At 49.8% G+C, this 19829-nt stretch overlaps 1 protein-coding gene across 4 annotated transcripts; it reads right to left on the reverse strand.

Moving 5' to 3' along the window:
* Positions 1-4673: 4673 nt before the first annotated feature.
* Positions 4674-17858, reverse strand: LOC104149558 (E3 ubiquitin-protein ligase TRIM39-like). Of its 4 annotated transcripts, none has more exons than XM_068923494.1 (9): positions 17624-17857; positions 16194-16256; positions 13660-13716; positions 12770-13000; positions 11538-11600; positions 10180-10521; positions 8822-9163; positions 7318-7344; positions 4674-5788 (listed from the first exon to the last, which is right to left on the reverse strand). In XM_068923494.1, the coding sequence occupies exons 1-9, from the start codon at positions 17643-17645 to the stop codon at positions 5229-5231; spliced, it is 1707 nt and encodes a 568-aa protein (XP_068779595.1). In that variant the 5' UTR covers positions 17646-17857; the 3' UTR covers positions 4674-5228. The 4 variants fall into 4 exon arrangements, with proteins under 4 accessions (XP_068779595.1, XP_068779594.1, XP_068779596.1 ...); XM_068923493.1 differs by having other exon boundaries at positions 11538-11612; positions 17624-17856; XM_068923497.1 differs by lacking the exon at positions 4674-5788 and adding an exon at positions 5798-7194 and having other exon boundaries at positions 11538-11612; positions 17624-17858.
* Between the last annotated feature and the right edge of the window lie 1971 nt (positions 17859-19829).

Genomic DNA, 19829 nt, shown 5'->3' on the forward strand with positions numbered 1-19829 from the left:
CTGACACACCAGGAGCTGTTGTATGGGTGAGGTTTTTGTATTGGTCCAAACTCCATGTGGCTGGAGGCTAGTCCTCTTTTATACTCGTTTCCCTCATGCGTAAATGATAATCTTCTCTATATAACATGATCTATTTTCTGCTTTTATTGGTTAAAATTAGACAGGAAACACAGCTGATTTTTTTGCACATGGGAAGCTCATCTGCTTTGCATAACTTTTTTTTTCACCTGTGGCAGCAAGCTACCCACCTTAGGAGGAGCCCAAGTGCTAGATTGCTACAGATGTGTAACTAGGGCAACACAGGGCAAAATCTGCTCAGATGTCCTCCTTTTCAAGCCTCCTTCCCTCCCTAAAGACATAACAGCATCATTCATGTTGGGAAGGACCACAGGAGGTGTGTAGGCCATCCTCCTGCTCAAAGTGGAGTCAGCTATGTGGTCAGATCAGAATGTTCAGGGCTTTATCCCATTGGGTCTTAACCCCAAGGATGGAGACAGCACAGCGCCTCTGGGCTTCTGTTGTACTGCTTACCTTTTCCCTCAGTGTCGGCAGGGAGTTTTGACTTTTGGTCAGATTCCAAGGGTTCAGCACTTTGCCCTTGCCCTGCACAGCAGTAGCTGAAGGCTCTTGGCTGTGGCGCCAATGTCCCTGTGGTCTCCTTGTCCCCAGCACTGACTGCTTGCAAACTTTGCCTGTGATCCTGGGAAGTGCAGAGCAGAGTTCCTGGTATTTGTGCAGGACCCCTGCTCCCAAGAGAGTTTTGATGTGCTAGGCTCTCAGGAAAGTGAGCCCTCTGCCCTTCCTTCCAGTGTCTTGTCTCTTCCCTCAGCTCCTGCTGCCCTGGCTAGCATCAACCAACATCCCTGCTTGAGAAGGGCCAGGAGGGTCATTAACCACCTGCTCTTCTTCCTGCAGTAGCCGTGTGGTGAGCCACATTGCCCATGGGGGTGTCACTGGAGTTCCTCTTGTCCCTTTTACCCACAAAGACTAGAGCTAAATGTTCACCGCACACCCCTGTCTTTAGCAGGCTGATCAGAATGTCCTCTGAGTCTCTCCCTAGGAGGGATCACCAACCCTTTTCTATTCTCCTTGTGGGATTTCAACAGCCACTGTCAAATACAGACCCCAGAACAACCCAGGCTTGTTCACATTGGTCCCTTTAGTGCTGCAGCAGAGTCAAAATAATTTCCCTCCCTCCCCACACACCTCTCAACTAAAGTACCAGTGTGAGATTCATGTCTAGAATGCCAGTGTTTCCTGTATAGGGCCCAGATCCTTGTCAGAGGCATGGTTTGCAAGGATGGGGATGCTCTTCTGCATTTGAACTGTGACTGGGTGTCTATATCATATGATCGAGGCATGGCAGTGATACCATTCAGTATTCCTCAACATTTACAGATTAGCATTAACATTCCAATCTGGACTTTCAATTAAAGAAATGATTTCTGAAAAGGAAAATTCCCTGAGGGACTTCTGTTCTGATCTGAACATGGCTGTACCTAAGATTTTGGCAACTGGTGAGGAGTTTAGAGTCCGAAAGCAGCAGTCCCATGTAGAGTGGAGAGATGCCTTATTCACCTCAGAAAAATGGTAGGAAAGGAAGTACATCAAACATGCAGGGCCACGCTGCAGCCCCAACAGTTGCTTGGAAGAATAAAGAGATGTGAGGGCTGGGGGCAGCCTTGGCTGCAGTGACCATGAGATGGTGGAGTTGAGGATCCTACGAGGAGGGAGCAGGGCAATGAGTAGGATCGCAACCCTGGACTTGAGGAGAGCTAACTTTGGCCTCTCGGGGGACCTACTTGGAGGACTCTCCTGGGGTAGGGCCCTAGAAGGAAGGGAGGTCCAGGAGAGCTGGTTAGTATTCAAGCATCACCTCCTCCAGGCTCAAGACACGTGCATCCTTCTGAGTAAGAAGACGAGCAAAGTGGGCAGGAGACTTGCCTGGATGAGCAAGGAACTCCTGGCCAAACTCCAACACAAGAAGGAAGTGTACAGAATGTGGAAAAGGGGACAGGCCACTTGGGAGGACTATAGGGACATTGTCAGAGTGTGCAGGGATTCCGCAGCAAGGAAGGCTAAGGCCCTTTTGGAGTTAAATCTGGCAAGGGATGTCAAGGACAACAAGAAGGGCTTCTTCAAATCCATCAGGAGCAGAAGGAAGACTAGGGCAAATGTGGGCCCACTGCTGAATGGGGCGGGTGCCCTGGTGACGAAGGATACAGAGAAGGCATAGTTATTGAATGCTGCCTTTGCTTCAGTCTTCACTGCTAAGGCCAGTCCTCAGGAATCCCTGACCCTGGGGACAAGAGAGGAAGTCTGGAGAAAGGAAGACTCTCCCTTGGTGGAGGAGGATCGGGTTAGAGATCTTTTGTGCAAACTTGACATCCATAAATCCATGGGCCCTGACGGGATGCACCCACAGGTGCTGAAGGAGCTGGCGGATGTTATTGCTAGGCCACTCTCCATCCTCTTGGAAAGGTCCGGGAGATCAGGAGAGGTGCCTGAGGCCTGGAAGAAAGCCAATGTCAGCCCAGTCTTCCAAAAGGGCCAGAAGGAGGAGCCAGGAATCTACCGGCCTGTCAGCCTCCCCTCCATCCCTGGAAAGGTGATGGGACAGCTCCTCCTGGAGGTCCTCACCAAGCATGTGGAGGACAAGAAGGTGATCAGGAGTAGTCAGCATGGCTTCAGCAAAGGGAAATCATGCTTGACCAATCTGATAGCCTTCTCGGATGCGATGACTGGCTGGGGAGATGAGGGGAGAGCAGTGGCTGTTGTCTCCCTGGACTTCAGCAAGGTTTTGGACACTGTCTCCCATCCCATCCTCATAGGGAAGCTCAGGAAGTGTGGATTGGATGAGTAGAGAGTGAGGTGGATTGAGAACTGGCTAGATGGCAGAGTTCAGAGGGTTGTGGCGCAGAGTCAAGTTGGAGGCCTGTAGCTAGTGGTGTCCCCCAGGGGTCAGTGCTGGGTCCAGGCTTGTTCAATGTATTCATCAAAGACCTGGAGGAAGGGCCAGAGTGCACCCTCAGCAAGTTTGCTGATGATACTAAACTGGGGGGAGTGGCTGACACACCAGAAGACTGTGCTGCCATTCCGAGGGACCTGGACAGGCTGGAGAGGTGGGCAGAGAGGAACCTCATGAAGTTCAACAAAGGCAAGTGCAAGGTCCTGCACCTAGGGAGGAAGAACCCCATGCAGCAGTAGTCAAGTTGGAGGCTGGGGGTTGACGTGCTGGAAAGGAGCTCTGCCGAGAAGGACCTGGGAGTGCTGGTGGACAACAACTTAACCATGAGGCAGCAATGCACCCTTGTGGCCAAGAAGGCCAGTGGTCTCCTGGTGTGCATTAGGCAGAGTGTTGCCAGCAGGTGGAGGGAGGTGATCCTGCCCCTCTCCTCAGCCCTGGGGAGGCCTCCCCTGGAGTACTGTGTCCAGTTCTGGGCTCCCCAGTACAAGAGAGACCTGGCACTACTGGAGAGACATGGCCCTCCAGCAGAGGGCTACAAAGATGATGAGGGGCCTCTCTCCTCTGAAGAAAGGCTGAGGGAACTGGGCTTGTTGAGCCTGGAGAAGAGAAGACTGGGAGGTGATCTCATCAACGTGTAGAAGTATCTGAAGGGGGAGTGTCGAGAGGATGAGGCCAGCCTCTTCTCCGTGGTGCCCAGGGACAGGAGAAGAGACAATGGGCAGAAACCAAAACCCAGGCAGTTCCATCTGAACCTGGGGAAAAACTCCTTTCCTGTGAGGGTGACGGAGCCCTGGAACAGGTTGCCCAGAGAGGTAGTGGAGTCTCCTTCCCTGGAGATATTCAAAACCCGTCTGGACGCGATCCTGGGCAATGTGCTGTAGAGGCCCCTGCTTGAGCAGGGGGGTTGGACTAGATGATCTCCAGAGGTCCCTTCCAACCTCAACCATTCTGTGATTCTGTGAGTCTCTGACAAAGACCGCACCTGTCCCTTGAGATTGCGCCTCTAAATCATCCATTTGGATATATCTGCCAGAGGTTTTGTTTTATGTCTTAAGTTAGTAGAAGGGAGGATAATTTCACCAGGAATCACCAATGCAGCATTTTTTCTGGGATGCAGGAGCAATGGGGAATGCAGGGAACTCAAATGTAAGTTCATGGCAGGTTTTGAAGGCCAACCTCAGGTACCTGCTTGAAAGGCAGAATTTAGGAGCTAAATGAGCCTAGACACAGTGAATAGCAACAAAGAGGGAAACACTTCTGCAGGAGGATTCCTCCCTTGACGCTCCTTCTACAGTTTATACTAAGAACCTAGGGGATCTTTAATCCTGGCTGAGGCACCTCATACAGCAGGTATCTGGTGTTAATTTTCATTACTCAAACTCTAAGGTAATTAGAAGACAGGGAGAGGCATTTATGAATTGCTGTGTTGGTATGAAGGACTGAATCCTAAAGGATACTTCAGCAACAGTCTCTTCAGAACAGAAGCTCACAGTACTCTGCTTAAAAACATGCACATTTTGTGAAAAGATCTTGCAACACTAATCAATGCGCTAATATTTAAGGTAAACCTTGCCAAGCTTGAAGGTTTTTGGGATACAATCACTGGGAGAAATATCAGCCATTTGAATGTATGTATATATTAATTTTAGTTCTATAAATATTTACATCACATATTTCACAAAACCCCATTATGAATATGATTGAGCTCTTTATTTGCCTTCTAAAAACATAATCAAATTCTGAGCAAGGATATCACAGGAGTCCTTCAATATTTAACCTGAACAGAAAGGTATTCAAAAGCAAACAATGTGTCCTGACCATGCAAAACACAGTGCATTATTTTGGTTACATTAGAGCCAGACAGAATTAAACGGTTGACACTATTCTAGTGATACACAACTGCCATAAACTTTCAACATCTTGAAGAAAATCAATAAAAAATGTGATGATTTTTTTCAGCAGTAATTTACAACTTAAAGGTCAAGTACACCCTTGGATACTGAGTCACCTGATTCTCAGCAAACTACTACAGGTGGGGAGTAAGAATGAAATAGTTTCTCTTTGTCTTCAGTTCACATGAAAAAACAAAACAAAACACGCTTTCGTTTGGGGAAAAAAAGGGGGGTGTGAGGGGAATATACCAGGTTAAAAAATATAATTGTTTTTCAGGACAATTCACTTTCCCAAATAGGCAGAAGTCTTACAACAGTGCAGTGTGATCAGTGGCTCTACCTGATAGACCTCCATGATGAAAAGTGTACTATTCATCATCCTCAAACCCCTGGAGAATTTTCAGGGGCTCAGTGTCAGGCTTTCCAGCAGTGGACCCTGTTGAGAAGAAGGGGAAGAACTTCCCTCCCTGGCTGCTGGCACCACCAAGGCTGAAAGTGTACACAGCTGTTTCCTTGGGGACATTATAAAATGACAGCTGCTGGGCTGCGGTGTCCAGGAAGATCCCAATCTTTCTGGGTTTCCCACTCACAGCCAAACGGGTCCAAGGCTCTGTGCGGGCCCAGTAGTCTTGCCCATCAGCTAACCCTATGACCCAGAAGCCATTCTCTGGGGAGAGAGTCAGTGTCCCTTTGCGAGTCACAGGCTCCCGGGCAATGCCCAAATCCCAGTTTCTTCTCTTGCCAACATCCACTTCCCAATAGCGTTTCCCAGATGTGTAACCTTCCTTTGCCAAAACAAAAAGGTGGGAGTCAAATCTCTTCTCTGTCCTGGGCACATTGCTGATAGTGCCAGCGTCTGTCACGCTCTTCCTATCTTGAGAGAGTTTCAGCCTTGGATGAGCTGTGTCAGCATCCAGGGTGACATCAACTGCAATGATCAAGTCATTCCTTAAGTAGCAGAAGTCATGAGGTCTGTTTTTTGGAGGCTTTCTATGCTTTGTCCCCATATACCTCTTCACTTGCCATCCCCAACCCCCCTCCTCTTCCCTGTGGCCTATGCAGCCTCCTGCCTCAGGGTTCCTGTAGGTTCTCCCCTCCCATGTCCCTCTGTTGCTGTCTTTGGGCTGCTGATGAGAGAGCAGCCAGCCAGCATGCATCCAATGCTAGGCACTTAACAGATGTTCCTGTACCTCAAGCATTCAGCACCTAGGAGGAGCATGTGGGGCTTAATACCTTCTTCCTTTGTGTTTGAAATTCAGTAGGGGCGAGCAGAGAAAAAGGGCCAGGTGATTCCTCTTCTTTGGGAAAAAAGAGAAGCATGCTAGCCTTTCATAGGAGTGCGGACATGAAATCATAATGGCCAAAGGAAGCACAGTATGACATAAACAGAAGAGGTAGTTGGTGAGACACTTAATTGACCATCCCTGCAGGCAGCTGAAACCCACCTGGAAATCAATGCAGATACTCATCTGTGTAATGGTCTGCAAAAAATACTAAAAACATAGATCTGAATTTTGCAGTGTGTGTGCTTAAAAGTCCATAAACTGGAAGAGATCCTAGCATGAAATATTATGGAGGGAATAAAAACTCTGCGTATGCTGGTATAAATGGTGTATGACAGAATCTGCAAGTTGTGGGTCATGATACAGACACTATGGGGTGCAGGAAACCTGGAAAAGCTATCAAGATTCTGCAGCCTTGGTGAGATTTCCAGCTTAACCTGTCCTATGCCCGCACAATCTGACCTTTAAATTACTGAACTGTGAAGCTCATGAGTTCATTAAAATTGTGCTTGCAATAATCCCACAACCCTGCCTGCTGAAAAACCTTCTCTCTGTCCTTCAGTGTGACCTGCTGGGCTGAAACAGGAATAGAATGGGCAGTGGGCTTGATCTTTCCCCCTGCCCTGCAGTGACACTGCATTTGGGGAGGGATTTTTGGAATTTAGTTCAGATGCCATGATTAACTCCTTAGGAAATACTGCAGGTGTTTTGCTAGACTACAGTAGTTTCTTCTGACCAACCTAGGGTAGTTTTCAACACAGATTAGAGCAGATGGTAAGTAAAAGTTTCTTACTTCAGTTTACCCAGCTGATCTATGTACGTGATAGACATCTGAAAGGTCTCTAGCAAGGTACAGTATTGTGAACTAGTCTCCTATAGATCAGCTCTGATCTAAAGGTTAAGGAGTTGCACATCTAGTGGAGAAAGATCGGCTCTAGATACTTATCCTGAAATTCCTAAGAGGGTAGAAACAGGTTGGGAGAACGAGGCTGAAGGAGCCAATTCAGGCAACTCCCACTCCATTGCCAAAATGGCAACAGTCTTGGCCGCACTTGAGTAAGAAAAAAGTGATCAAACCATTATTATTGTTCTCTGAATTGATTGGGGTGGATGTGTTTTCCAGAGCTGCATGTAGACTCTAAGAACTCACGCTCATCATCTTCTTTATGCTTACCTTTGTAACGTTGTATTTTGAGAAACTCTGTGGAGAAAAGAATAAAGCAGGCAATAAGTGGATCTGTCAAGGATTCCTGGCCTCCATTGTGTTAACACACAGCCCATCCACTGCCCATACAGACTGTGCCTGTGCTCTTCTTCAGAAAGGTGTTTATTCTGTAAGTAGGAAAGCACACCAAAAGCTCCTGTATCATCCTGCAGAGAGGGAAAGTCCCTGGGACACTGAGGATGGCTTGTTCTTTTAGCAAGGTGTCTAACCCAACCTGAAACCAACAGAGGAATCTCTGAGGGGAAAAGGTCATGTTCAATGCCAGAACAGATGGGATGAATTATCCAGTCCTCCGGATCCTCTGACACTGCAAAGGAAGATGGTTTCTCTTTACTGGCAGGGGAAGCACACAGACTAGCTCCTGGGTAGGGCAAAGAAGGATGAAACTGGTGAGACTCGTTTTCAAAATTGTGTGCCTTATAAGGCATCCTGATCTGATGCAAAATAAAGCAAAGCTAAATGGTAGTAAAAAGACAGGAAGTGTTAGAAAGTAGACTGGGAAAAATCTAATACGGCGAAAGGTTAGAAGTTGCTAAAGCTATTACTCCTAAACACACTGTTTAGATGTGGTGACAATCTAACTCCCGCTCTCTCAAAATCTGTGTGTTCCACTTTCCTACAAAAGTCTCCCAGCAAAGAGGGCATCTGCTCATGGCCACATTGAAAAGAGAAACATGATTTGGATTAGACTTTTGATCCTGTAATCAAAGTTGGAAAAAGACTGGGAGAATAAGGTGCCTCAGAAGAGCAGGTCACAGCACGGCAAAGTATCATGGATGGGAGAAATGTGTTCTCTACTTTTACTTGGCATGGGTATTGTCTAAGATTTATCCCCTAAAGAAAGGGCAGAGATCGGTAACAGAGGGAAAGACTAATTAAGTGTGAAAAATCATTATCCACATTTTAAGAAAGGCAATGTGAATATATAACTCTTACTTCAGAGCACAGGAAGTTTTCAAAGTTAAAAGAAAGGGAATCCATGTAAAAACCTCCACACCACTCTGGCTGATGACATAAATTACCTCACTGCATCTTCTCCCCACAGGTTCCTTGGCCTGTGGGGGAGAAGCAGCTTTGTCCCTGCAGGATGCCACCAGGGAAAAGGAGAGAAGGAAGCAGGACTTGGCGGGGGACATGCCTGAGCTCAGAGGGAGACGCCTGCCGTGGACAGGGCAAGTGGGGAGCCCATGCCACAGACTGCCTCCGGAGCGGAGAGGATGGAGAGGGAGCTTTGGCACCTGTGCTCACCTCCTCCTCATGGAGACAGCTGCAGGGCATATGGCCAAGGCGCCACCGTGTATGGCCAAGGCGCCACCGTGTAGAGAAGGGCTTGTGATTCTGCACTACTTGCAAGGAAGGCTATGCAGAGAAGAAGTTCAGAGGGTGTTGTTGCTATAGCACAGCTTTCTGTTTGTGGGGAAATGAAGGCCCACCTCACGATGTCCCTGCTCACCTAGTTTACTCTCCAGCTCTGCCACGTTCCTCTCGGACCAGGACCCCTGCACTGCTTTCTCCACTTGGGACATTATGCCCTCCAGGTCTGCTCTGGAGGGCTGGCGGTCGTGCAGCATGGACGCCTGCATGCTCTCCAAGGATCTCTGCAGAGCTTGAACTTCTTGGGAGAGGTTCTGGAGGGGGGAAATCCAGGTGCTGGTCAGGTCCTCTGCAGGGGATGCTGCACGGTGGGCCCCTTCCACGTGGCTCTGTGATGTGGCCAGTTTCTCACTCAGAATCCTCTCCACCTGCTCCTGCATGGCTTTCAGGGCCCTTGCGGTGTTTCTCTCCACTGTCTTTGCTGAGAAGGAAGAGGAGTGTTATTGGAATGCTGGGGTGTCCTAACTTCAGGGGAGACCACATCTCTCTAACGGAGAGGGTCTCCTTTTCAGGCATCCTGAAAAAAACCCCATCTCTCACTTGAGCAGCACAAAGGACCTGCCTCTTGAGCTTACTGTAGTTTGAAATGCGCAGCTTGTGAACTGGCCTTTCCTGGGGAATCAGCACTGTTGTGGAAAGTATGCTGCTGGGAGGAGAGAAACCACCCAAGGTGTGCTTAGGAACTCCTTAACCTGGGGCGGAGCAGTGGGGCTTCCTAAGGGCCTGAACTCAGACTCTCTCCCTTGCAGCCCCAAGTCAGCTCTCTCTCTCAGGCTTGGCCAACTCTCATTCCCCTTCCCTCATGGGAACGTCTGCCACCCCGGGTGCAAGGGCACAGAAACTCTGCAAGGAAGAGCAGCAAAATGCAGTGAATCATCCGCTTCCCCAAGGATCGCTGTGGCTTGATTTTCCTGGCTGCCAGAAGGATGGAGAAAGAGCGCAGGCCCTGCCATCCTGCCTGAATGCTTCACAAAGGCATGCCAGGCAGGATGGAGGCTAGAAATCACCTAGTTCCCCTTCTCCCCACAGGTTCCTTGGCCTGTGGGGGAGAAGCAGCTTTGTCCCTGCAGGATGCCACCAGGGAAAAGGAGAGAAGGAAGCAGGACTTGGCGGGGGACATGCCTGAGCTCAGAGGGAGACGCCTGCCGTGGACAGGGCAAGTGGGGAGCCCATGCCACAGACTGCCTCCGGAGCGGAGAGGATGGAGAGGGAGCTTTGGCACCTGTGCTCACCTCCTCCTCATGGAGACAGCTGCAGGGCATATGGCCAAGGCGCCACCGTGTATGGCCAAGGCGCCACCGTGTAGAGAAGGGCTTGTGATTCTGCACTACTTGCAAGGAAGGCTATGCAGAGAAGAAGTTCAGAGGGTGTTGTTGCTATAGCACAGCTTTCTGTTTGTGGGGAAATGAAGGCCCACCTCACGATGTCCCTGCTCACCTAGTTTACTCTCCAGCTCTGCCACGTTCCTCTCGGACCAGGACCCCTGCACTGCTTTCTCCACTTGGGACATTATGCCCTCCAGGTCTGCTCTGGAGGGCTGGCGGTCGTGCAGCATGGACGCCTGCATGCTCTCCAAGGATCTCTGCAGAGCTTGAACTTCTTGGGAGAGGTTCTGGAGGGGGGAAATCCAGGTGCTGGTCAGGTCCTCTGCAGGGGATGCTGCACGGTGGGCCCCTTCCACGTGGCTCTGTGATGTGGCCAGTTTCTCACTCAGAATCCTCTCCACCTGCTCCTGCATGGCTTTCAGGGCCCTTGCGGTGTTTCTCTCCACTGTCTTTGCTGAGAAGGAAGAGGAGTGTTATTGGAATGCTGGGGTGTCCTAACTTCAGGGGAGACCACATCTCTCTAACGGAGAGGGTCTCCTTTTCAGGCATCCTGAAAAAAACCCCATCTCTCACTTGAGCAGCACAAAGGACCTGCCTCTTGAGCTTACTGTAGTTTGAAATGCGCAGCTTGTGAACTGGCCTTTCCTGGGGAATCAGCACTGTTGTGGAAAGTATGCTGCTGGGAGGAGAGAAACCACCCAAGGTGTGCTTAGGAACTCCTTAACCTGGGGCGGAGCAGTGGGGCTTCCTAAGGGCCTGAACTCAGACTCTCTCCCTTGCAGCCCCAAGTCAGCTCTCTCTCTCAGGCTTGGCCAACTCTCATTCCCCTTCCCTCATGGGAACGTCTGCCACCCCGGGTGCAAGGGCACAGAAACTCTGCAAGGAAGAGCAGCAAAATGCAGTGAATCATCCGCTTCCCCAAGGATCGCTGTGGCTTGATTTTCCTGGCTGCCAGAAGGATGGAGAAAGAGCGCAGGCCCTGCCATCCTGCCTGAATGCTTCACAAAGGCATGCCAGGCAGGATGGAGGCTAGAAATCACCTAGTTCCCCTTCTCCCCACAGGTTCCTTGGCCTGTGGGGGAGAAGCAGCTTTGTCCCTGCAGGATGCCACCAGGGAAAAGGAGAGAAGGAAGCAGGACTTGGCGGGGGACATGCCTGAGCTCAGAGGGAGACGCCTGCCGTGGACAGGGCAAGTGGGGAGCCCATGCCACAGACTGCCTCCGGAGCGGAGAGGATGGAGAGGGAGCTTTGGCACCTGTGCTCACCTCCTCCTCATGGAGACAGCTGCAGGGCATATGGCCAAGGCGCCACCGTGTATGGCCAAGGCGCCACCGTGTAGAGAAGGGCTTGTGATTCTGCACTACTTGCAAGGAAGGCTATGCAGAGAAGAAGTTCAGAGGGTGTTGTTGCTATAGCACAGCTTTCTGTTTGTGGGGAAATGAAGGCCCACCTCACGATGTCCCTGCTCACCTAGTTTACTCTCCAGCTCTGCCACGTTCCTCTCGGACCAGGACCCCTCCTCTGCAGGGGGTGCTGCATGTTGGGCTCATTGGAGTGAGGAAAAAAAAAAAGAAAAGAAACCCCAATAAACCAACAAAGGAATGGAAATGATGGCAATGCACTCCCAGACATTCTGGGTTAGGGTTCAGTCTTGGACTTTGTGCCTGCACCTTCCTGTTTCCCTCAGAACAATGATTACCTTCCTGACCTGACTTTTTTTTTTTATTTTGTTTTTTCACTACTGTGAGAAGAAGCAGAATCTTGAATGATTTTTCACTACATATTTCCCATGCTGTTGGGCTGGATCAAGAAACTCAGACCATAGCCACGTCTTATTAACTTCTAACTGATGCCTGTTTTACCCTGCTAAATTTGGTGTTGCCTTTGCTCATAATGGGATACTGTTTTACCTCAACAACTTGCACCATCTGGACTTAGAAGTTTTCTCTGGACTTTTCTTCACTGGTCTGGTTCTCTCTTAGTGCATTGTGAGCGCAAGCATCCGGCCTACAATCAGGTAGCCAACGTCTTCTTAGCTTTAGCCTACCTAGTCCAGTAGGGTTTTACTCTGAAGATATTACATCCTTTATGAGAAAGGCCTAAGAGAGCTCTTTGTGCAACTAAGCATATGACTCAAATGAGAAAAGAAAGATTGACCAAGCAGACTGTGTGAGAATGTGTAGGGATAACCCCCAGCAGATCCAAGATCAAGCTGGGCAAAACCCCACCAACATCACCGTGCTCCTCCAAACAGAGAAATTCTGACAATGATGACTTGTCACAAGTGCCACTCCTGCCAGTTCAGGAGGACGTCTGTTGCCACTCAGCCTCAAGATCCATGGGGGCACAGAAAGGTTTCTGTTGTGCCACGTACAGGATAAAAAGATCTATAAGGTTATATAAATGAATTAAAGAGGATTTCTTATTCCGTAGGCACGGGCTGCAGGGCTCCAACCGGTGGTGAGAGGATTTCTGAATCAAGGGAGTGAAGTCGTGTGTATGTCCGTGTGTATTCCCTTCTTTGCAATGGAGTCGCTTCACTGCTCAGTTGCTTTCATTGTGCTGCCTTGTTGCTAAAAGATCTGCTCTGTGATGGCCTTCCCCTTGCTCAAGCAGTTCTCCCTCTTCTCATGGCTCTGGTATACAGGCGGCTGAGGTGAGGGACAGACATTGCTGACAGACCGACTGTCGCCATGACTTACCTCTTCCCTGTCTTTCTGCTCTTCTTTCCCCATTGGTCTGCTGTGAGCGGAGACTCTGGGCTCTCTCCTGTGAGTCCACCCTTCCTCCTTGCAGTGAGGGATGTTCTCCTTTATGGCTGACATCTGGCCCTCCTGCCCCTGCAAAGTCCTCTGAGAGGTGTCCCCGAGGTGTCTCTGACGCCTTGCCTCCTCCCACGTTTGCTGCAGATTGTGCCTGGTTTTGGCTGGAATCTGCCAAAAGAAAGCCCAAGCACTGTGGTAAGCCCTTAGCCACAGGCACCTGGTTTGCAGCTCGCCTCTTTTGGTGGCCACAGGAGGGACCCTAACACCGAGGAGAGGCCATGGTCATTTGCAAGCCTTCCCCGAGGAGGTGATTGATGGTCACCTCCAAGCATGCCACTTGAATGAGCAAGAGCAAGAAAGTGGTTCTCCTTAGCTCATCAGGAGGATGGGAGTGCACTCAGTCCAAGGTGTTCTTTCTCAGCCTGGGCAGCGTGACATCCTGCACTGCTACAGCATGGGATGACCGTTCTATTCCTTTGTGGTGCAGGAGGGCAGGGGAACAGCGGGACTGGCCTGCTTCACTTTCAACTTCAACATCTGAGCCTGACTTTTGCAGGCCTTCCGTGGGCAATGGGGAGCAGCGCAGTCCACGAGAGCATGACTGGCCTGGCGCCAAAGCCAGGTGCCCTACTGAAGAGATGAATCCCACCCTCCTGCAGGGCATGTTTTCTGCTGTTGACTCTAAGGGGAGCTGTGGGTATCCGGCTCGGGGGACAGGCCTCCACAGGCCTCATTTCCCTCTGGAATGAGACATCCCACCGCAAAGCACCCAGGCTGAGCACAGGCCTAACACCACTGGCAAATGGAATGGGCTCCAGAATACTTACTCAGATGCTCAAAGTATTTAATTCTTTGTTTGAGAGATGGTCGAATCTCCTCACCTTCTGGACATTATGTCAGGTAGGAAGGGAAGACAAAAGAGGAAGCTTAATTAGGTTGTTTCCCTTTCCCTCCCCTCTTGCCTGAAGGACTTCTGGCTTCAAAAGACACAAAGGCCTTGCTACCAGGGTGGACACTGCTATTTATCCTGCCCAGCCCAACCTCAAATGGTCTCCTGTGCCCTGAAGTCCCTACTGAGATCTGCAGCGCTGCCTGTTCTTTTCCCTGGGGGCAGGGGGGAATCACGACCTCCCTCTGCCCTCCCCTCCTCCCAGCCCACCGGTGGTTTGCTCTGCTCCCTCTCCTCTCCTCACACAGTACTCATCAGAGCTAGCCATCAAGCCGCCTTGTTGTCCCTGAGAAATCTAGCTAGCGGTGTCCGCCAGGAGTCAGTACTGGCTCCAGTCTTGTTCAGCGTAGTCATCAATGACCTGGAGGAAGGGATAGAGTGCACCCTCAGCAAGTTTGCTGATGATACTAAACTGGGGGGAGTGGCTGACACACCAGAAGACTGTGTTGCAATTCCGAGGGACCTGGACAGGCTGGAGAGCTGGGCGGAGAGGAACCTCCTGAAGTTCAACAAAGGCACGTGCACAGGGTCCTGCACCTAGGCAGGAATAATCCCATGCACCAGTACAGGCTGGGGGTTGACGTGCTGGAAAGTAGCTCTGCCGAGAAGGACCTGGGAGTGCTGGTGGACAACAAGTTAAGCATGAGCCAGCAGTATGCCCTTGTGGCCAAGAAGGCCAGTGGTCTCCTGGGGTGCATTAGGCAGTGTTGCCAGCAGGTGGAGGGAGGTGATCCTGCCCCTCTCCTCAGCCCTGGGGAGGCCTCCCCTGGAGTACTGTGTCCACTTCTGGGCTCCCCAGGACAAGAGAGACCTGATAGTAGTGGAGAGAGTCGAGTGGAGGGCTGCAAAGATGATGAGGGGACTGGAGCATCTCTCCTCTGAAGAAAGGCTGAGGGAGCTGGGCTTGTTGAGCCTGGAGAAGAGAAGACTGAGAGGTGATCTCATCAACGTGTAGAAGTATCTGAAGGGGGAGTGTCGAGAGGATGAGGCCAGTCTCTTCTCCGTGGTGCCCAGCAACAGGACAAGAGGCAATGGGCAGAAACTGAACCACAGCAAGTTCCACCTGAACCTGAGAAAAAACTTCTTGACTGTGAGGGTGACAGAGCATTGGAACAGGTTGCCCAGAGAGGTAGTGGAGTCTCCTTCGCTGGAGATATTCAAAACCCATCTGGATGTGATCCTGGGCAATATGCTGTAGAGGCCCCTGCTTGAGCAGGGAGGTTGGACTAGATGATCTCCAGAGGTCCCTTCCAACCTCAACCATTCTGTGATTCTGTGATGCTGTATTCCCTGTGACTGAGATTATAGGGAAGGATGCTCTTGCAGACTGAAGGAGGAACACCAATGAGAAGAAGTACTTGCTTCTGACCCTCAAGCCATGGACTACTTGCCTCCCATGCCCTCCTAATTCCTCCCAAGTATCCAAGTTTTATAGAGTATCCACTCCATTTTAGCCCCCAACGAAGGAGAAGACAGTCCACTCTTGCCAGGTTGCCGAGACATCCCCTCAGAGCTTCAGCTTTCCTCTACCCTTTTCTCCAGGTTGAGTCTGCAGTGCAAGGACAAAAGTTAGCCCTTTTTGAGGAATGATATTTTGGCCTGGCATGCTGCTCCTGCCTGGCAACGCAGGGTGCAAGCCAGGCCCACTCCTCGCAGCAAAAGTTGTGTCGTGTGCACCGTAGGGAGGGAGTGGGAGACTGTGGCTGGAGGAGGATGTGATGGACGGAGAACTGGCCACTCTGCTCTCTTGTAGGGCATCTTGGCTCCAGTGTAGCTATCCTACAATTCAGCTGTGCACAAATGTTTTCTTTAGTCAACATCAATCCGGGTAAAAATGGAATCTGCAGAGTGCAGAAGGTGGTACTTGACCCCAGCCACACTTTTGCACAGGGACAGAGTGATGGAAATGCTGTCCAAGTGGAAACTCCATCAGATTAACTCTTGTCCTGGCAGTTGATTGACCAAGTTTTCTGCATAGTCAACAGAGAGAGGCCGGAGATTCAGAGCAGCAGCCTAAAGAGGTGCTCTGAAGAGCATGTCGATGGAGTCTGTCTTTCTTCCCCTACCAACACTAGAGGCTGTTCTCCCAAGGCCATGATTAGCCCATGTGGAACCCCTGTGAGAGCTCTCCAGGGACGACTTTCCACGGCACAACTATCCACTCTCCAAGCCAAGAATATGACTGACAGTGGAAGACACTCAGGCTTACTCGAGGCCAAAACGTATCTGCAAAAGTGCATTGCCCTGCTACTGCAGTTGCTTACCAAGCTTTCCCACAGAGGAGACTGCCAATTCTGACAAGATCTTTTAGAGAAGGGATGCAGAGCTCACATGACAAGTGAGAAATGGCAACTGCTCTGCTTGTTACAGGGAAGGAGTTCTGCTCAAGGCACTTCTAACTCTTGTTCATACCTCTTTCTCTAGATTCAGCTGAGTCGCCCTTTGCTGCCCGCTTGTCACCTGTTTTTGCTTTGTCTGCAAAGAGACACATTCAAAGGAAGGAAAAAGACTTGTAGACTGGGGGGTGGATGAGAGGAAGCCCTTGTCCAAGGATGCCGAATGTGCCGAAGGGGTTCACTGCATTTGAGGGGAGTGTAGTCACATGTTTGGAAGAAAGCTCTACCCAGGATTCATAAGCAGAGGAATCCCCTCAGGTTCAGGGGTCCCTGGAGCCACAGGGCCCAGGGCTGGGCAAGTGTCACGGAGGTTTGCTAGGTTCTTGTATTTTCCCATGCTCCTGTGTATTTCTTAGCCTGAGTGTGGATTCTGGGCTGGAAGGACCATCAACAGGATGGTTGGTCTCATCTGATCCACTAGTGGAGATGAGACAGCTGCGCTCCCAACAGCCATAAAAAAGTGTGTGTCTGTGTGTGTGTATGCAGGTATGTTGATGTGGGGAGCCATTTCAAAAGTGCACCTCCAAAGCCTGAGCTTGGAACTCTTGATGTGTGGCTTGCGGTTATCTATGAAAGCTGTAGGGGAGGTGGGAATTATGGGTCCCGTGAGCTGCAGGTGCAGGACATATTTCCTAAAGCATACTATTTCTGTGGTGCACTATTCATGTGGTGTGTAAAAAAGCACCTGACAGGAAGGAAACTGTAAAGAAACCCAGTTGCAGAAGGCAATCCAATCCGAGAGGACACAGCTTGAGAAATTTCACAGGACGTGAAGAGCAAAGAGTGGAAATGTGTCATGTATGCCTATGAATAAAAGCTTAAGTGCATATGTGTATCAATGAAAAGGCAGCTGTAGAAGCACCCTCTTCATTCTTCGTGCCTGTTGAAGAACAGCTTTGGGAGGAACCCTGAGAGGAGGGGCAGAGAGGAGCAGCCAAGGAAGGCAGGTTAACCAAAGGGAGGAAGAGAATCCCTGAAGAGAAGCTTCCAAAAACCCATGTCTGCTTCATCTAAATCCCTTGATTTAAATTCTGCTTGATCTAAATCCCTCACTGCACATCTTTGCTAGCTTCATGCAAACCATACGGTGAACCTAGACAGCCAGCACAGGTGTAGGTCACCCCAACATTGGACACCGAAATGTTGGTGTCTAGGGACAGAGCTGGTGCCACCCCTTGAATTTGGGGGTGGCACACCAAATTCCCACCACACCATCTACCCTGGAGTGAAGGGAATCATGTCCTGGCATGTGACATGCCACTGTCTGCAGTGCCTAGATTTCTGTGGTCTAGGAAGTGTCTCCAGACAAACAGGTCATATGAAAAGAGCGCGTATGAAACCAAGGCAAGAATGCATCTTCAGGATGTTTTCCCCTTGCAAGAGAGTGACAGAGCTGTGAATTCCTAAAGAACCAAAGGGAATAGAGGCAGAAATGCAATAACATACCTTGGGAGAAGGCACTTCTCATCCTGTTTCCCCAGAGAAGAGCTGGGTTTCACTTACAGCACAATGGTGCAGGGTTATGGGCAGGCAGTGTTCAGGGACATTGGACTTTACGCAGTTCCAGGAACAGCACTCATAAAAGACTGAGCTGAGACTTTAGCACACGGCTGTTCCCTGAGTGGCTGAAGGATTTGTACCATTCTGGGAAAGTCCTGAAAATAATCTCTATTCCAGGAAATTATGCCTGCTTGTCCCCTCCTCCTGAAGGGAGTGAACTGCAGGCACCCATAACACGTGCGTGCAATCTTGAGAGCAGTTGTTAGGGAGGAGCAAGGGGCTGCTGTGAAAGTGAAAGGGAGCTGGGTGCCGAGCTTGATAACAAGGCAGGTAGAGGCAGTGGCCACACGAACAAGATCACGCTGGGAAGCCAGATCTGTGGGTGCAAATCAGCAAGGTATATGACCAGACATGGGCATGGCTTCAAGATGGCTCAGGCAAGGGCAAGGGCCTGAGCTGAAAGGCAGCAGCTGAGTGAAACAAGGCAAGCCCCCGTGGAAGCTGCTTCTGACTTTTTGTGAAAGAGGTCCAAGGCTGATGGAAGCCTCTTCAAACAGCTCTCTCTTCAGAGAAAGCTGAACCCCTGGAAGGTGTGTTTGTGCTCTGGGCCCTGACGGCTGCCTCCTGTGTTTTCCAAAGGCTTGTTAGCCAGAACCTCATTGACCCTGAGTCTGGTGGCAATTGTGAGATTCCTCCAAGTGGAGAATGGATGTGTGGTGGCTTCTGGCTAGAAAGGTCTTGGCTGATGAATGAGCTAGAGCTTGGGAGAACATTAACTCAGCTGATGTCCTGCTGTTCCCTCAGGCACCATCCTCAGTACAGGATGAGCTACCTGCTGGAGCTGCTGCCTTTTCCGGGAGACTCTGAAAGGAGCCCACATGACTGCCCAAAGCAATTGCTGTGAATGTGTTTGCCTAATTTCGGGGATAGTACCCATCGACATATTCAGACACTTGGGGCTCAACTCATTCCCGAAGCTTTGATGCCTTGTGCCCCTCAAAATGCTGGAGAGTCAATGAGACATCTGGCTGGGGTTGGCATGGGAAGCATGCTCTCACCAATCTGAGATTTATTCCACTGATTTTAGAACTGTCTTTTCAAATTCAGTCCCCAATGCATACGAGCAAAATTAGGTGTGATGAATGCCAGCTCCTGGTATTTACCTGCTTCCTTGCTAAAAAGAAGGATAAAATTACATTAATTTAATATACTTTAGCATGTAGGAAATCATCCTCCTAGTTATTTGGACATACCATGAAATGATGAGAATCCACCATACTTAAATTCTCCCCCAGACTGCTTCGCACAACGTATTTTGCTCTTTGGGGATATATTTTATTTTTCACTAATTTGGAGACATGAAGGTTCTATTACTTTAAGTAGCAGAATAAAGCATGTGTTTAGGAAGTCTCTGCTGATCTCAACAAGAGTCCTTCCACTGATTCGGGGGATTCCCCACAGAGGAACATTGCTACAATTCATATCTTTGATTCAAAAGAGATTCCAGTGTCTTGACAGCACAAAGAAAGAGCTTTTCTACAGGAAAAACCAAGGTCATTAAGTGTGGTCCCTTTTGATCTTAGCAACCAAGTCACATAATCCCTTTAATAAACCATTTTGTAAATATGATTACAGTATTGACCCCAGAGAAAAATAGTCAAAAATCTGTCAGGAGCCTGGAGGATAACACATTCAGTTTAAATTCAGTAATTTAAAAGCCAGCCACAGTTCCCATTTTCAAGAGTGCCCATCAAAGGAAGCACCATACCTCAGAAAGATTCTCTTTCATTTTCCCCCCTTGCAGCTTTTCTAGGACCCTAGCTCAGGAGCCACTGTCCAAGGACTAGAGGGAAAAAGGTTCCATGTAAAACCCAATATTTAAAGCCCACTGTGGAAATGGGTTTTTAGCTGCTGCCACCGACAACACCAAAACACCATTTCAGCTGCCAGGCCCTTACCTCCCTCTTCCCTTGGTTGTGTTTCTGCTCTCCCAGGGTCCCTTTTGTAGGATTTCTTTGTGCTCCTCTGAATCATCACATTCCTGCCCCTTTTCCTCTTCCTCCTCCTCCTCCTCCTCCCAGTACCTGGTGGGAGGGGGTAAAGAAGGTGGGGCAAGCCTCTTCTCAGTGGTACCCAGTCAACAACTGGCAAA

Source organism: Struthio camelus, chromosome 34 (assembly GCF_040807025.1).
Source record: "Struthio camelus isolate bStrCam1 chromosome 34, bStrCam1.hap1, whole genome shotgun sequence".
NCBI classification, from domain to species: Eukaryota; Metazoa; Chordata; class Aves; order Struthioniformes; family Struthionidae; genus Struthio; species Struthio camelus.

Coding starts and splice junctions, on each gene's coding strand:
- LOC104149558 (XM_068923493.1), bottom strand. CDS start 17,645: ATGAGAAGTGCCTTCTCCCAAG. Junction 9,164..10,179: donor AGAGCTGGAGAGTAAACTAG/GTGAGCAGGGAC, acceptor CTTCCTTCTCAG/CAAAGACAGTGGAGAGAAAC. Junction 5,789..7,317: donor CAAAATACAACGTTACAAAG/GTAAGCATAAAG, acceptor TGATCATTGCAG/TTGATGTCACCCTGGATGCT.